This window comes from Equus caballus, chromosome 10, assembly GCF_041296265.1.
Source record: "Equus caballus isolate H_3958 breed thoroughbred chromosome 10, TB-T2T, whole genome shotgun sequence".
NCBI classification, from domain to species: domain Eukaryota; kingdom Metazoa; phylum Chordata; class Mammalia; order Perissodactyla; family Equidae; genus Equus; species Equus caballus.
The window spans coordinates 43,521,578-43,539,921 of NC_091693.1; the positions used below are offsets into that span (position 1 = coordinate 43,521,578).

An 18,344-nucleotide genomic window follows, 5' to 3' on the forward strand; every position below is an offset into this window, starting at 1 on the left:
TCATGTTGATTTTACCATTATTCAATTATATCTAAAGTATCCTCTTATTAATACCTTTTATCACCACAGCTTCATCAGTATAGAGGTAGTCCAAAATAACTTTCAATATGTCAGAATGTATTGGCATCTCCAGAGCTGCACAACTGGTAGCCTTAATAAAATGAAATAAAGCAAAATAATTTTAAACTATAAAATACTACTGTATTATAGTTTAGGTTATTGGTACAAAAAACTCTGAACAGAAATCACATCAAATGCAAAAGAACCTAACATTTACAAAACACAAAGCTAAAATGACATACATTAATTTTAATACATCTTATAACATGAAAAGGGATCAAGAAAACTTGATGAAAAATGAAACACATTGGTATTCTAAATACATGTCCAAATAATACTGGGGATATTTTGATTTAAGTAGGATTTTGCAACGATTTTGATTTCTGAATATTGCTATTTTCCAACAGGCTTAAGCATAAATAAAGTTCAATACAAAAGAAAAACTGAGTTAAAATATCAGGTTCTCATTTTGAATTTCTTTAGTCTATAATTTCCCAAAAACAGAAAGTATGGTTACTAGCCTACACGGTTTCTACTTAAATCTTACCTCAATCCATGAGCTACTCAGCATACTACGAAAGTATTCTGAAAGAAAAAAGTTCAGTTTAGTACAAATAGCGAAACAATACTAAACACAAATAAATCAGGAACTAACGCAAAGTGTACATACCAAGTCTAGCACAAAGAACACATTTATGACAAGGAAATTCCTTTCCATCCACTGATTTCATGGTCACATCACATAGAAAAGAACTGAAAAAAGAAAAAAAAAAAAGTGTTTAGCAAGTAAGAAAATACATTATAGGATTGCTTAACTTTTGATTTTTCTTAAAGGTAGCAGAGAATAAACAAATTGAAAATATACACACAAATAAAGTACTTCATTTCCTCCCACTCTAAGGAAAATTAAATAAGGGCCTTACCACAAAGATAGTATTTGAAAAGGGAACTGAATACAGATAAATATTCAAAAAAAGTCTTTCTTGGGGCCAGCCTGGTGGCCCAGTGGTTGGGTTCACACACGCCACTTCAGTGGCCTAGGGTTTCGCCGGTTCAGATCCTGGGCACGGACCAAGCACCACTCATCAAGCCATGCTGAGGCAGCGTCCCACAGAGCACAACTAGAGGCACTCACAGCTAGAGTGTAGAGGTATGTACTGGGGGACTTTGGGGAGAAGAAGAAAAAAGTAAAAGAGATTGGCAACGGATGTTAGCTCAGGTGCCAATCTTGAAAAGAAAATCTTTCTTCTAATTTTCCTTTTTCATTACAGGCCAGGTGTTAGTAATATAAAGTAAGTGACATTATATTCGAAGGTCTTTAATTTACTTATTTGTACAATCTATCCTGTGCTAAGCACAGTCTAGACACCTCCACAGTCTCTTTCTCCAAAACATTTCACCTACAAAGCAAATATCTAAAAGTAAAACTTTTAATAACATATTTAGAATAGCATAGTTATTATTGAAAAAATTTATACTAAATAATCATCATGATGAAGAGGTATAATTAGTTTGGCTTCTGGGTTAACATCATTTCCTACTTAAAAAAATACAAAATTCAGTCAGAGAAAAATAAAAATTAAAAATTCCTTTCTTGATTAGAAAGGAATCAGAAAAAAATGAACTGTTTCAGTGTCTTATTGAGCAATTATTATTTTATCCATTTACCTGAAGAGCTCTCCAACATTTCCAGAAATGAAGACTAGTAAAGGTAAGAGGGTATCTATCTACACATTTTGCTTCAGATGTGAGTAAAAGAGCTCCATTTCCACACAAGGCACATAATCTAAAGATAAAACATTTATCGTCATTTCCTAACTTACCATTTTTTCTGATTTAGCTTTTGTTTATTACCAGTATTCTTGGCAATAACATTAATTTCTTCATTTTCAAATCTGACTCCATCTAACCTATCAAGGAGAGAAAAAAAAATTAACAATTGGTGGATATATTCCCCTACCAAAACCAACAGACAAATAACAACAAAACTCCAACAAATCAGCTTACATCTGAACATAATTATATTATTTATATCATCTAGAAAAGTATCTTGACAAACCCCTCACTCTGTGATAAAGAAACACCATACATTCGCCTTCCATTTTACCTAGAATTCAAAATATATTAAAAATCATTACTGACAAAAGCAAATCAAAGCCATGACATAAAGCCCTTCATTGTTTTTAATTAGAAAACATGACACACCCTCCTCTGCTCCCAACCTACAACTAAAGTTATACCGCCACAAGCAATATAAATACCCTATAAAAAGAGAAAATTCCAAAGAATCTGATTTATAATATGACAAATATTGTTAGGCATTTTTATATATGCTATATGACAAAACTACACCAACAATATGAGATCAATATTACCCCTCTCATTTTATATATTGAAAAACTGAGGTTCAAGAAAACTAAGAAATTTGCACCAGCTAGTCATATTAGAGCAAAGAGGCATAAACAGGTCTTTCTAACTTCAAAGATAGTACTCTTTCTAGCATACCATACTGCCTGCCATTTCAGATCCCTGTTACAGAAATACCATAGAGTTCAAATACACTAACAGCCTTCCCACCCTTTAATGTTTTAATCCTGAGAGTACCACAGAGATAGCTTTAGCAGAAAATGGAGGAAGAATGTATCCATGTACCTCCCTGCCCAAAGAGGGGGAGCGTCAGACAGAGAGGATGGGAGGGGAGGGGAGGAGCAGCCACGCAAAGGAACAGAAACAAGAAGAATTTTTAAAAGGAGAACACTAATAAGGTAGGAGAATAGATATTAAGGAGGATACCTACTGCATACCTACTACTCAAATTACTGAAACCAAATTTCTTTGCAATATTTTGCAACATTTTTACAGGATCATCTTCTCCAACACTTTTTCCTTTTTTGGAAGATTTGGGTTTGCTTTTCTGCTTTTCATTAATTGTATGAGCTTGATTACTTTTGTAAACTTCAAATGCTGACTTCTGATTATCTTCATGGCAATTCATTTTATTCAAATGAGAATTCAGAGTGCCCTGATATTCTTCTGGTTTTTTGTTTAAGTTTATTCTTGGTTTGAAGCCATGAGTTAAAAAGTCACAAGTATCTGTGTATATAAATTGTAAAAGGTATTCAAACAAGTCAGGATGAACCTTCTCTAACACAAAGAGATGGCATCCTGCAGAATCTTCATCTTTCCGGTAAACATCTGTAAAGTCTAAAGTAGTACCGTTTGAAAGAAACAATTTCTGAAAAAAGTCAGAACGCACTGCCAAAATGTATTTATGTGCAGGGAAGATTCTATTGCCAACTTGAAATGTCACATCATGAATATTGTCCATTTCATCCGTTTCCCTCAACAATTTCCCAAACTCTTCAAAAAAAGATGAGGAGGACACAGTTGGAATTTCATAAAGGCTAGAAATGAAAAAGATCATTTTTACTTTCAAGAAAATGACAAAAAAAACAAAAGCATCCCTAGCCAATTCTTCTTTTAAAGTGCAATTTCTTTTTTATTTATTAAACGTAGAACATTTTAAATTTGGCATTTCTTAAAATATAAAAATACTGCACAGTCTTGGATACTGTATTACCCTTTGCATTTTTTGTATTCCTTTTTATATTTGTCTTTTCTCCTAAACTAAAATGACAAGAATTAAGTTTTCCTTTGAAATCAGTTTTCTATTTCTCTAAGGAAACACCAGAACATAAATTCAAACGACTGTTTCATAGAAATTTTTTAAATGACTAAACGTATAAGTAAAAACATTCAAAAAAGAGTACAGTACTCAACTTTTTTCTCTTTTATATCCTTTTATTTTACAAGTACAGAAAAACAAACACACAGAAAACTGCACAAATACTTCGAGTCAGATCCCAGAATAGGTCAGAAACTTAAGGAAGTAAAAATAAATACATACAAAGATATACAAACAGTCTGTAACTATGGTTCTTTCACCAACCTACATTTCATCCTACCAGGTAGAGAGACCAACCCTCCTGGTTTGGCTGGGACTGAGGGGTTTCCCAGGAGGTGAGACTTTTAGTGCTAAATATGAGACAGACCTGGGCAAACCAGGATGGATGGTCACCCTGTTTCTATGACTTCTTTCCTCTTCAATACAACCCTTGATGTTTATCTTAACCTGTGATCTCTCTACTAATATGACTTAGAAGATTTGCACTGAGATTCACACTATGGTACAGACTATACTACCTTGTTTTTTGTCAATTCTCATCATATTCAAGGGTCAGAAATTTTTGCAAACTACATAACAAACATTTACATTTCTCAGAATCTGAGAACTTAGAGTACATCATAAAGTACTAAAGATATAAATACATTTTGTCTGTGTGCGTAGAGATACAGATATATCTTCAGTATTTTCAATAAATATCAGTTTACAAACTAAAAGGAACAGTCATCATTTAAGTACAACAAATTCCACCTTGAGTTATCCACGTAACATGATAACATGTCTAAAGTCTCTACAAGACTTGGCAACAGCTCAATTAAATTTGCTCCAGGAGCTTATGAAAACAAAAGAAAACCCAGTGATTGTTCCTTCTAAAAATAAAATTTAATACATACAAATGTACCTTGTTTTAGGATCTGACTGCAGGATTGCAAAGTTACATCCACTTGGATCTGTGCTGACACTAACGGCTCTATGGGCAAAAGTAAGTTTCTCAAGTCGAATTCTTTCATATACACTATTTATATCAGAGACACAAGACACATCTGATGAGGAATTATGAAGGTTTGATAAAATCTCTGCTAAAAAGAAAAAAATAAACTTCCATTATTCAAGGCTTTACTGAAGCTATTAAAATGATTTAGGAGTAAATGGAATAGAAAAACAATTAGGAGAATATGGAAATATCTTTCGTAAGTATTAAGTCCTTTTGAAGAACTACATCCTCTCTCTCTTCAAGACAATATGCACACTAAATATTGGTTGTATTATACAGGAAATTTTGGTGGATAAATTCTCAATCATCCGTCATTTTATCCCTTTCAACAAACACATCCTCTACACTACAACCGAAGTTATGTTTCTGAAAACCAAATCTAGTTTTATACTAGCTTCTAAAATTCCTCAACTTGCATTAAAAATATATAAACTGAGCATCTTCATAATCTGCTTGCTTGTTTATTTACTCCCTGCCCCCCCTCCCCCTTTCTTCCATTTACACAGAAAATATCTGAGTGACCACACTGTGCTGTGATAGTGATCACCAGTCTATTCCTAGTGATACCATAGTGAACAAGATAGGCATGTCTCTACCATCTTGGAGTACCAAATCTAACAGAGAAGAGATACGTTAAACAAATGATTATATCTTTACAAGTCAGATCAAGGCCACAAAAGAAACGTATAAAATTTGCATGCAAAGAAATAATTCTGGCCCCTATACAAAGAATGCTTAAATAAAAATAATGACAAAGAGATCATCTAGGAAACTACTTTAATAGTCCAGAAAAAGAATAAATAACATAGATTGAGGCTGTAGCAATGAAACTGGAGAAAAATGGAAAGATTTCAGAAATACTTGAGACAGATGTGACAAAACTTGGTGGCTGATTGGATGTAGGGGGTGAGAAAATGCGGAGTGTCAAAGATAACCATTTATTTCGATGGAAAACACTAAAAGCAGATGTGGGAGCATGACATCATGAATTCAATTTTAGAGCACTAAATATGACTAAGACACAATTCTGAGGACTTACAATATTTACAAGTTGAACCTGCATTCTGGTTACTGTCTCAAATTTACTCTATTTCAGTCTTAGGGAGCTTTGCTAATCCTCCTCTGACAGTTATTCCAACTGCTGTGCTCTCAAAAAACTTACTACGTGCTTACTAGTATTTGTCTTGATGAACTACAAATATTTAAATACATGTCTATTTCCCCTACAGACTTCTGAGTGTCTGAGAACAGAGGCCCATCTTATATATTTTTGTATTATAACCTAACCCTACATCTGGCACACAGTAAATATACCTTCAATGTTTACAGACTTGAATAATCTATAAAGAAATGAAAGAAATACAACAAATCAATTATGCAAAAATCATTCCTTTGTGGGCTTCATGATTTTGAAGAATATGTTTATAATTTTTTGAGTAATTATAAATTTTTATATATTTTTAGCATAAAATAACTGATTTAATTCATTCAACCAATGACTTCATGAAGGACTACTATGAGCCAGGAAACATGCTGAAAGCTAAGGATATAGTGAACAGTCATGGGCCTCGCCATCTTATAGTCTAATAGGAAACAAGCAATAAAAAAATCACAAAGATAAGTAAAAATAAGTTACATGATGAAATACAAAGGGAATATTAGAAGTGAAACAGGGTAACTCAGTTTAGAATGAGGGATCAGTGAAAACACCTCTGATGAAGTATAAATTAAGCTGAGATGTGAAAAGTTAGGAAAGGCCCTGGGACTAATCACAGCTAGACAAGGTCGAAAAACCTGAAGGTCAACGTGACTGGAGAGTGGTAAGTGAAAGGAAGAGAACTCAGGATGAATTCCAAGACATAGACAGGGCTCAGAGAAAGGCCTCACAGGCTTTGTTTAGGAAGGGAGGAAATCATTAAAGAGTTTTTAAACATGAAATATTAGAATGAGGTCTTAAAAGCTCACTCTGGTAATCAGTGGTGAATAGATAAAAAGAAACAACAGTGGAAATAAGAAAACCTTTTTTATTGCAGTCTATGTGATTTGAGCTAAAGTGGGAGCAATGAGATGTAGAGGTAAGGGAATTCTAGTTTTTCTGGAAAAAAATAAACAGATTACTAATTATGAATGAAAGAAAAAAGTCACTAACCCAAGTCAAAAAACAAGGTAAGTAATACACAAGTTTATAAATTTATAATCAGATAATTAAGAATGAAGTAAATAATAAATAACTTCTATTTTTACTGGTGGCATTTTAATGAAAGCTATCCTTTATATTCATCAAGGAATGAAATCTTCTCCAATTACCAGCAATTGTTTAATAAAACTACTTGTATTTTTTAATATTCTCAATGAACACAACTTTATTCTTCCTGTGATTTTTTTCTTTAAGTCATGAGACGTACCTTTTAAAACTTTAATTTTATAAACATAAGTATGTAAAAAATAAAACAAAAATATAGCATAAGCCACTCAATTACCCATTTGAAGGACAAAAAGAAAACGGGAGCTTGGAAGATGGTTCAAAACCATCTGGGAGGATTTTTTTTTTTAAACTTTACTATTCCATAGAATCAAGGCTAGCATTAATAGAGAGCCATCTTTACTGATGGAAAGGTACCATGACCTCAGGGTATATTAAGACAGACAAAAGGTTGAAAACTTCAGATTTAAGCAGGTTGAACTCCCTGTTTACCTGCACATACACAAACCAAAATCAAAAGAAGAGATGTAAACTAAACATGTCAATTAAACCTAATAATAAACACTTGTGAAATTAAAGGTTAACCGAAAAGTACTTTGATAAGCCATTTACATATATGAACTGACCTTTCTTTTCAGAACTCTTTCTTTTCTCTTCAAACCATTTCCCTCTAAATCCTTCTCCATCTTGTGAGACAAATAAAATTTCATTTCTGTTTAAAGCAATGTCAGAAATAAAGACTTGGCGTGGATAGGCCCATCGACACTGCTTCAGAGAACTGCTTACTGATCTCCAGCAAAATACCTAAAATAAAATCAAATTACATTGGAATATAAAGCTTATGGCATCTGAGCAACCAAAAACTGAAATCGAGATAATGTCTCTAAAATAAAAGCTCTGATTATGCTTCAATGTTTATTCTTCCACAGAAAAAGACTGATAATCATAAAAGTCAATTTGGTTTTAAATAACTATCTTTCAGAAAAAGTACATCAAGCAAACATGAAGCATTAAAAATGCTCCAAAGACACTCCTCTTAAGAAAAAGTTATTTTCAATACTACTTGTTTTGGGCAAATAGATTTGCTACAACACTACAAAAAACCAAAAATGTGAAAGCTAAAACTTAGACGTTAGATTTGTTGTAGTACCACTTACTTAGAAGAGAATGAAAATCACTCTAGGAAAATCCAAATTTTACTCTAAAGAAAAAAACAAGATCTATGCATAACTCTATTATATAACTAAAACAAAGGCTTCGAGATAGAAGGATCATCAGAGAGTTCAAAGGCTTCCAAGTGGGTCTGCAAACCTTAGTGTTCTGGGAAATGGCTCGGGGCTGCTGCTCTGGGATGGAGAGAATGACACATGGGGTGCTAGGTTTCCCAATCCACCTTATCTGGAGCAGAATCCCTTTTGTCTCCTTCACATATCGGCATTTCAAGTAAGATTTCACTTGAAAAATTAATACTGTTGATTTTCAAAAGTTCAATCCCCTTATAATTAAGAAAACTAAAGCACAAAAGGGTATCTGTCAAAGTCACTCAAAAGTTAATGTAAACAAAAAAAAGACTGTACTGATTGTTTCCTTCAGAGCTTGGTTTTCACATTTAAGATTCTAATTTTGTGGGCTGTAAATAACTAGAGATATAAGCGAGGTCCATATTAAGATAAATGAAATACATCCCAAAGTCAGATAAGTTTTTTATACTCAACTTTTTTATGCAATCCTACGCTTCTGTTTCCTTCCATTAGTACAAATTCCAGCTCTAATTCTTAAATATAGCTCCCTGTGTTAAAATGATGAACTACAGTAGATTTACCCCATAATATACCAGTAGGGGGAGCTTTATGATTAATTCTTCTATTTCTAAAACATGAAATTTTATAGCACTTTATAAACCTCAGAAAATATTCTTACTGTTTTTATTTTATAAGCAAAAGGTAAAAAGCACAGAGTAAAATTTTCTAGCCAGTGTAAAATTTTTCAGTGCTACTAATGTGTATTTTTAAATTGACAATTTTATTAGCGAAATGTATGTTTGCAGAGGGAACTAAAATTAGAAATCGATTTACTTAAATGAAAAGAGGTAAAGGATTCTTTATGCAGCGATCTGGAAATACATTCTCTCATATATGATAGCTATCATCTCTGCATGTATATATTATGTGTACATTTGTTTAAAACTAAATTTGGGGAAATTTTTCCAATTACGCATCAAATTTTTAACATTGCCTGCACAGCTTTTACTTTTTTTAAGAGTGGTTATATAAGATATCTCATATCTAAGCGATTCAATCAGTACTAGCTGTACATATCAAATAACCCATCACAATCCCTTACTTATTTCTATTTTAAGCAGAGTAAATGCAATTTTAAACCACAGTTTCACAAAGCAGTACTGTGCAACATCAGTTAAATGTCATCATACTTTCTTTGAAACAATAGCTCCATACAAGTTAGTATTAGATGTCTAAAATAAGTAGGAAAACAAAGTCACTAAGAATCGTCACTATCACAGCATTTTCATGTTATTAGGTCCCCTACAACAAGATTACTACAATTTTGCATAAACATGTACTCACCCTTCCAGCTCCATCCATTGCAAGAATGCAAATATTTCGACCCCCATTTTCTTTCAAATGTTCAGGATAAACCTTGTAATCCATACGCCCCCCAGATACAAGAACCTTTTTCAAGTTTAGTTGTCTGAGTGAAAAAAAATTCTAGATTAATATGTTCTCTAAAATACACATGCTCAATTTTAAAGAAATTACTATTCAAACAATAACCCAGGGCAATTACTGTGAAAGACGAAGTAAGAAGATTTGGTCTTTGGTATCCATAATCCCTTTCCATAAGTTCCCCCTACATGATGGCTGTTTCTTTCTACGGCAAGTCCATCACTCCCAAATGTCTCTACCCACACAGACACACACATTAAATACCTAAAGCCCCACTTGCTAATGCATACGTTCACTCTAGTTTAAACAACTGATAAGGCTAAAACCTCCTAAGTGTATTTGCATTTTAACAGAAAAGAAAAATTTTAAATCTGTAAATGAAATAGAAATCCTTAATTTCAAATAGGGACAACCCTAAATAGATAGCTACCACGAAAATGACCAGTATTGCTAATAACTCATCCACTACCCATTTCATTACACATTTCATTATATCTGCGTATGTGATTCGCCTATAGCATTATGTGAAACCTGCTCGCTGATATTCCAATGATACTCCCCTTCAGAGATTTTGCCCGCATTAAAAAAAAAAAATCGTTTTCCTTTTCAAAACTATGTTGTAACAAACTGTAACAAAAGAATTTTCTTAGTGAAAACTTGGATGTAATTGATATTTATGTAACAATGTTATCACAGCAAGTTTTACAAATAACTAAAAATAAAACCTAACATCCTAGAAATCACCTCATACTCAGTAAAAACCCTATTTAGTCAGGTCTAAGAAACATGTTCACATTTTCATATGTTTAAAACTGAAAGATGACCTACGACTGATAACCTCACAACTGCTACACACAAAAGATAAGTTGTGACAAATTGATGGTTGACATTTTCTGCTCATGAGCTAACCTCATGGATGGTACTTGTTCATGAAGTTACTTAAGTCCCACATTTGCAAATGCACATCCATTGCATTTCAATTTAAATCCTTGATTGCTTTAAAAGTTGGATGGCACTCTCAAAAATTCCTACATACTACTGCTTCCTCTAAATGAGGAATCACGGTATTTGTTCAAAGGTCTATTTCTCTACTTGTATTCATTACCATAATTATATTATATAATGAAATAACCAATGAAATATTAGTCTAAAAAGAATGTTTTTCTATAAAAGTCGAATACTTTGGAATGACACAATAAACACGAGTAGCAAAAAATTGCTATCCCCACAATTAGAAGGAGCTGCAACTAAGATATACAATTGTGTACACGGGGGGTTTGGGGAGATAAAGCAGAAAAAAAAATTGCTATCAAATCAGATATGGATTAACTATAAAAGATTGAAAATATGAAAAATATAGGATTCCACACTTCACAATTATTTTTAAGCACTTGCTCCTTAAATCATTCAAAATGAAATCATAGGTGACACACTATGAGTAGAGATTATACGCAAGACAGGGAACTCCAACTGGTGGACTTAACCATAGTTAAAGTTTAGTTTTATGATTCCCAGTTTTAAGTGACTTTTTGATTAGCCAACCAACTGCCAGTTTACTGCATGCTACTTTAACATGTTTCAGATAACAACAGGCTACACAAACACAAAGATTAAAAAATTACCAGTAGGTATGAAAACGTGGACTGAGTAGAGAGTCCACAGTACATGAGTAACTATTTTTTTAAATACATAAGTGCATAATATAAAAAAGGCTACACATGAACCAATGATGATTGTGTCACAAACCAAGAATTATGATTAATTTGGTTCTGTGCACCTGAAGCACAAAATAAGGAAACATACAAGCTATATTTAACTATATGCTAAACATAATTCAGAAATATTGCTTTACAACTTACAAAGAACTTTCACATATATTCCACTGGATGCTTGCCAAAAGACTAAGATCATCAAAGGCAAAAACTTCTGACCTTCCCCTCCATTCAGTTTTCTCCCTTTGACATTTCAGAGCATAGCATAAAGCTGATACTCAGATATTTGCTGGAAGAGTTAAACCATTATTAAAGTTATGTTTCTTTCTCAGAAATACACATACTTTGAAGCCATCTTCTTGCACTGATAGTCTGCAAGTAAGTAAATATCTCCCCTTGTGGTAACACAGACTGTGGCCCCATCACTTGCAGCAACCAAAGACAGAGTGATGTCCTTATGATGAAGAGCAGAGACTTGACGAGGAGCAGTTACAAACTTTTCTCCATTGGGATCTAGTAAATAACCTAAAAGATTACACAAATAAGCAAACCACAAAATATCTGTTTAAAGAATCCAATTTATTTTTCAGATATTGTCATCAAAGATTTCTTACCCAGTTGTCCACCATTTAGTCCCATAGTGTAAACAGCTTCTCTAGTCCATAGCACTGTATGAAACCTGCCTGCTGCTACTCCAATGACTGTCCTTCCTTTCAGATATTTTGCTTGCATCTATTAAAACACACAAATAAGACTGCAGTTTATTATAAATCTACGAACTAGTACAATTTTACAAAGATCCAGTAGACCAGGGTAGCAAATACATGGCACACTTGCCGGCAGGGCCTCCTCAAGTGCTAATGCCAGTCATCACTAACAGATCTCAGCACTAATACTGAGACTCCGCCTCTTCTCAGGACACAAGACATTTTGACACAGCCACTTTAAATTAAATTTTAACATATAAAAAACTGACACAGTATAAAAACCAAACCATTAAACTTTTGTTAACAAGCAATATGCAAAACAGGCATTCTCATTCTTACTATAAAATATGGTACTTTTAAGTTTGATATATCCAGAGTCTCCCAACACTGGCACTATTGACATTTTGGGCCAGATGATTCTTTGATGTGAGGGATTGTCTCGTACACTGTAGGAGGTCTAGCAGCATCCCTGAACTCTATCCACCAGATGTCAATAGCACCATTCCCACTCCTACCCTCAGTTGTGACAACTAAAAATGTCTCTGCACATTGCAAAATAGTTCAGGGGGGGAGGGAGGAGGGCAAAACGATCCCTAGTTGAGAATACTGGGTATGTCCACAACAACCCAGAGCTCCAAGGTAGCCACCCTGTGAGAATAAAAACACGAGTAAAATCTACCATTCCTATAGAAGTCTACAAAATGATTAAATATTCACAGATTCCACAGTTGGTTGGAGAACACAGCTCTTCTAAAAAGCACCACAGACTGGAGACTACCTCTAATCATTTTTGGGTAATTCCTATTGATTCATTAGTCATCCATAATGGAAAAGCATTGGATTTAAAAGCTTATTAATAAAAAGCATACATCTAACAATAATTTTAAATGCAGAGGATTAAACCAGTGAAGAAATTTAGTATCTGAAATGTAAAACTTTATGAGCTGAAAACACATTTGTTATGGGTAATGATCCTAATATATTAATTTAGAGCACCAGTCTCAGTTCTGTGTACTAGGTCCCTGATATTGAGGAAAGGGTACCTTGTGATGGTAGCTGTGCAAATGGAAGGGGGAAAGTAGAACAAAGAACAGTGGCTTTTGGACCTATGTCCCCTCACATCAACTCACCAGGTGTGATTTCTGTGTAGAGGCAGATTTACCATGAAGTTAATACGTTTAGGCTTCTGGGTACCTCACCTGCATGGTCCATTTTGTGTTTATAAACTTCATACGTTTTCTTAAGGAGGGCCTCAAAATCATTTAAGTTCTAAACCTAAAAAATCTGGATCCCTCCTCTCTGGTTATGAATGCTTAAAAGTTGGATCTAAGGCAGTTTGGTGCCTCATTTCCCAAACGCTTTCTTTCTTACTCCAAACAAATGTTCATTTGTACTATGCTTAATTTCTCCTGTGAAAAATAAAGCATATACCAATGAATAAATACATACCACTGAATATAAGTAAAATAAGTTGCTGTTAATACTTTCTATCTCTTTGTCCATACAGGTTTTATAGAAAACAGTAACCTCATTGTTTAAAAAAGCAAAGTTTACCTGTCTGGGTACATTACAACTGGAAGGTGGAGGAACAATTCCTAATTGATGAAAAATATTTAGACCAAACGTATAAACACATCCATCTTCAGTTAATACAACAGTATGATCCTTAGCAGCTGCCACTTGGGAACAATTATGACCACTCAGTCCTTCCACAAGCCTAGGGACCTACAAAATAAAATTAACTTTAGTATAATATATTTACCATCTACCTAGAAATGCAAATAGAATCTGATGATGCTACACCCAATATGACATGACTGACATATGGCTGTATGTGTCACATCTAAACTCTACAATTCAGCAAGGGGCAAATGAGTTTAATAGCATATGGACTCTGGTTTATGAGTAAAATAACAAAAACATAAGACATTGCAATAAAATAACTCAATTCAAATGATTTCTGAGTCCTTATCAAATACCAAGTATAAAGTTGTTTGGTATGAATAAAGGAAACTCTTCAGCCAAAGCATTCATTGGTGTAATGAAGAAATAAATAAAAATACAGAAATCGATGTATCCTTCAGTGAATAACCCAACATATGATATCATATTCCTTTGGAGTCACCTGTCCTGAGTTCAAATCTTAATTCTGCCACTTACTAGCTATTTGATCTCAATCAAACTTCTTAACCTCTCTGTACCTCATTTTCTTCACCTAAATACAAAATAATAATAGTATTTTAGATGATAACAGGATTGGTGTAAGGAGTAAATGAGCTGGTAAGTATAAAACATAGTCTCCAGCACAGAGTAAGCAATCAATAACTGATTGCTGATATTACTAGTCACTGTGTATAAAATGAGGATAGTAATGCCTCTAACCTCCTAGGGCTGTTGTGAGGCTTAAAATAAGGTAATGATATTGCATGAAAAGCATGAACAAAGCCTAGAACATAATAAACCCTCAGAAAATGGAAGCTATTTTCATAGCTCTCTCTCCTTTTTAAAGCATCTTTCAATAGAAGATAAATATACCAGTAGTCCCTTCAAAGAAAAATTACTTTAAAAATAACCTAGTGAGGCAATTTTCTTATATGTATTGATTACTAGGTTTCTTCCAATTAGCACTAGCTTTCAGCAGCATGAGAGTTAATTTTGTGATTATACTATGAAAACACTGGCTCAATTTTTAGACCACAAATACTTTAACAAAAAATTAAAAGCAAATAAAAACCTAGACTGCCTCAGCAAAAGGGTTTTACAATTAGTCTGACTTTTTTTATTTCAACTATGGAAATATTTTAAAGTTTATTTATAGACCCTCCTGACTCAATATTTGATATAAGCAAAAATAACTTTTCTTTGATGCTTCAGAATTTTGCATATCTAAATTCTTTAAACATGATATACCACAAAAGAAATCAATTTTTTAAAATCTATTATTAATTAGTATATTATTTTCTCTTTATAGTTAGTTAAAAAATTTTTCTTTTAGTCAACTGAAGCTTCCAGTTCATCAAAAGTTTACTGCAGTTACCTAAACTATGCAATGACATTTCAATTACCAAGCATGTCTGTTCATCTCCATGGCCTAAACGTCCTCCAAGACCATGACCACACGTATAAACCTGCCCTTTCTGAGACAGGAACACTGAGTGAAATTTACAGAGCACCACCTAAAGGAAAGAAGAGAATATCATTAAAGTGCTCTGAATAAAATACCCTGTTTTATAAAAAGAAATAACAGGATATTGCCAAGTGTCTAAGCTGAATGATGTTTACATGGGGATTCATTATACTATTCTCTCTACACTGTACATGTTTGAAGTTTTCTGTAATAAAAATTAAAACTATTTATGCTTTATTTTAAAAGTATATCTAAAAACACTGACCTGTGGGAAAAAGAACAAAGAAAGAATTAAGTATGTGTTACCACAGAAAAGAGTAAAGAAAAGAAAATGCAAATCTTAAGTCTTCAACTGCAAAAAGTAGTAGCCAGTTGTTTTCTAATTTCACAAAATCCAAATAGCAAGAATTGAGTAGAGTGCAATATGAAACATAAAGATTAAAAATAGTGATATGTTATTAAAGAAAATAGTGGAAATGCCTTACAAGTATTTTTTAAAAATAACATCACCTATCCATGAGGAGTGAGGGGTAGATAGTATGTCCTTTTTATAAATCTGAATTTACCTAATACATCTTTAATATCATGATATGTCTTTAAATAGTTTCATATTTATTATCAAGTTTTTTTCTCTTCCCCACTTCCTTTCTTATCTGCCTCCTTCCCAACTACCTCCTTGCCTTCTGCCACATATAGACTCTTACCAGAAGACAAAGGTACTGAAACGGTTCACTGCATCAGCAGAAGACAATAACAGGAAATGAAGAGCAGTTTTAATTATACATGTATTTATATACCAAATCCCCAGGCCACATTTTGCTATTTTTCAATGCATCTAACATTCAATATATCATTTTACCCTTGTACTACTTAAAAATTCTTTTTTCTTACTTTTAAACATTATTTGCATTTATATTTCTTATGTCATCTACGAATATTTCTAACTTAGGATATAAAAAGATGATTAAGAAATAAAGAAATCCTAGAGTTATTTTCCAGAAAGTCGAGGTCCTTTGGAAAATAAGACAATTATAAGTTGAACTGCAAGCTCTATTTATACATATCCTTAAACCACTTGCCAAGTCCTGCGAATACATGTGCCTATCATAAGTAATGCAAGAAGCCATTATCTCATTTAGCTGTACCACAAATACCTGAAAACTCAAAAATAACCCTCAAAATTATATTCTAGTTTGTAATACAAAGTAAGAATCTATAAGGGAACAATCATTTTATAAAACCAGAAATAATATACTTTGTTCAATTTTATATTCAATACTAAAATACCACTCTACAATTTCTGACTTCTACTATAAAACAACCAACACCATAGTTTAAGTCCACCAACTTGAAATCTCTGAATTTTTTAAGGAGATAACTGATCATGGATTTTCATCTTAGTTCTTTGGAATATATTATGCTAATATTAATAATCTCTGTCCTGTAGTAAATTCATTTGGTACTAAATCAGCCCTTTTTCAGTGACTAATGAGGCACTCTCTATAACTGGTGCTCAGTAAATATTCCCATAAATTTGCTTCCTCTTTTCTGACTCAAATTTACACTGATTTCCTTCCTCTCAAACCTGTACACAGTGCTAGCTTCAACCTTCATTGGGTAGTACATAAAATCCTTCATCCTTAATCTCTTCACAAAATACACTCACTTTCTTGCCTTAACTGAAATATACCTTTCTCTTTGAGGGTATTGTTTCATCTATAACCCTACTAAGTGAAATAAGCTCTATTCTTCTATAGCACTTATATCTTAGGATCCAAAAGTATAATCAGCCGCTTGTTTCCTAATGTCACCATTTATTCCTTCACTCTTGTGTAAAAATCCTTGCTCCTGAAAAATCTCAGCTCATGAAATCTGACTATATCAAGTACTAACTCAGAAAAGAAAAAGAGGTATCTTTCTTAAGTGCCCCAACTCTAATCAATCATTAGTGGCTGCCGATGGGTAGAATACCACTTTAAGGAGGATTTTGAGGACCTGTTCAAGCTCAGTTTAAAACACACATCCACAAACACACATACAGAGAGAAAGAAAGAACAACTGAGTGTGTGAGCATGCTGTGATTGATTAGCAATATCTATGAACGTCTCTGCACTAGGTGAGGGCAGGAGCAGCACATATGTTTGCCATCCTGCTCTAACTGCTTACCATGCTGCTCATCTCCCTTACATGTACTAGAGACTCGGAGATCGGGCTAGAGACTCCTGTCCATCCCAAGTCCTTCCATTATCCTGAGTTCCCTCCAGGTCTGTGTAAATGGCCCACCAGATTCCTGGCTTTCACATCACTCTACTCCCTACTTCTCTAGTCACTCTTCATTCCCATGTGGGCTCTTGTTCCTGGCCTCTCAAAATGGAATATTCTCTAGAGTTTAACTCTTTTATTTCACTTTTTAAAAACTGCTAGTTGTGATCCATTAGTAATGACCTTTTTGTGGGAAAAATAGTGTTCTACAAGGCCTTAAATACAGTGGCCATATAATATCATCGAAATATTTTTGGAAATGAAAGGAAATGATATTAACCATTATACCAGGAAAATAATCAGACAAAGATGAACTCAGAAGATGTGTTCTGAGGTATCATTCTCAGGAGTCACAAACTGAGATTTATAGCTTTAAAAATTAAGTAAAGAAAGTTTACAAATGGCAAAAATAACACTTCAGACATGTTAAATTTAAATACTTTGAAAGAACGTCCAGAGTACAACTGTAAGGAAGCTCAAGAGAAAGGCTGAGGCTAGAGATATAAATTATACACACACACACAAAGCATTACAGAGAAATATGAGTAGGTCAACAATAGCAAAATCCATGACAGTGGAAGATAATCATCCAGCATAATGATATAAGACCAAAGACCAAACCTTTACAATTACATAAATTAAAATTTTACAATTACTTATACTTAAGAGCTCAAGTTTACTTACCTAAAACTAAGAATACTGAGTTTCAAAACAAATTCACTTGAGAAACAATCTGAAGAACTCTAATTTTTGTTAAATGGCAACAAAAGCTAGAAAATCAAAAGAAGTTCTACCTTTCAAAAATTAACTTAGTATCTGTATAGTGCCTCTAATTTCTATTTGCAAACAAATACCTCATATTTTTATGGTATTTTACACAATCTAAATATGACTAAGGCTAACAAAATCT

The 18,344-nt window shown here is 33.3% G+C and overlaps 1 protein-coding gene across 12 annotated transcripts in view; it reads right to left on the reverse strand.

Annotated features, from left to right (window-relative positions):
• IBTK (inhibitor of Bruton tyrosine kinase) overlaps positions 1-18,344 on the reverse strand; it is a 98,623-nt gene that overhangs the window by 55,323 nt on the left and 24,956 nt on the right. For 6 of the 12 annotated variants that reach the window (XM_070225173.1, XM_005596808.4, XM_070225172.1 and 3 more), the window contains 12 exons: positions 15,111-15,221; positions 13,600-13,770; positions 11,953-12,070; positions 11,683-11,863; positions 9,528-9,651; positions 7,569-7,746; positions 4,647-4,824; positions 2,865-3,464; positions 1,884-1,970; positions 731-813; positions 608-645; positions 55-151 (listed from right to left, as the gene is read on the reverse strand). In XM_070225173.1, the coding sequence (XP_070081274.1) occupies positions 55-151; positions 608-645; positions 731-813; positions 1,884-1,970; positions 2,865-3,464; positions 4,647-4,824; positions 7,569-7,746; positions 9,528-9,651; positions 11,683-11,863; positions 11,953-12,070; positions 13,600-13,770; positions 15,111-15,221 (1,966 nt within the window). Of the gene's footprint in view, positions 1-54; positions 152-607; positions 646-730; positions 814-1,883; positions 1,971-2,864; positions 3,465-4,646; positions 4,825-7,568; positions 7,747-9,527; positions 9,652-11,682; positions 11,864-11,952; positions 12,071-13,175; positions 13,455-13,599; positions 13,771-15,110; positions 15,222-18,344 lie in introns of those variants that run through there. The other 6 variants (XM_070225174.1, XM_001914953.6, XM_005596807.4 and 3 more) reach the window with 3 other exon arrangements.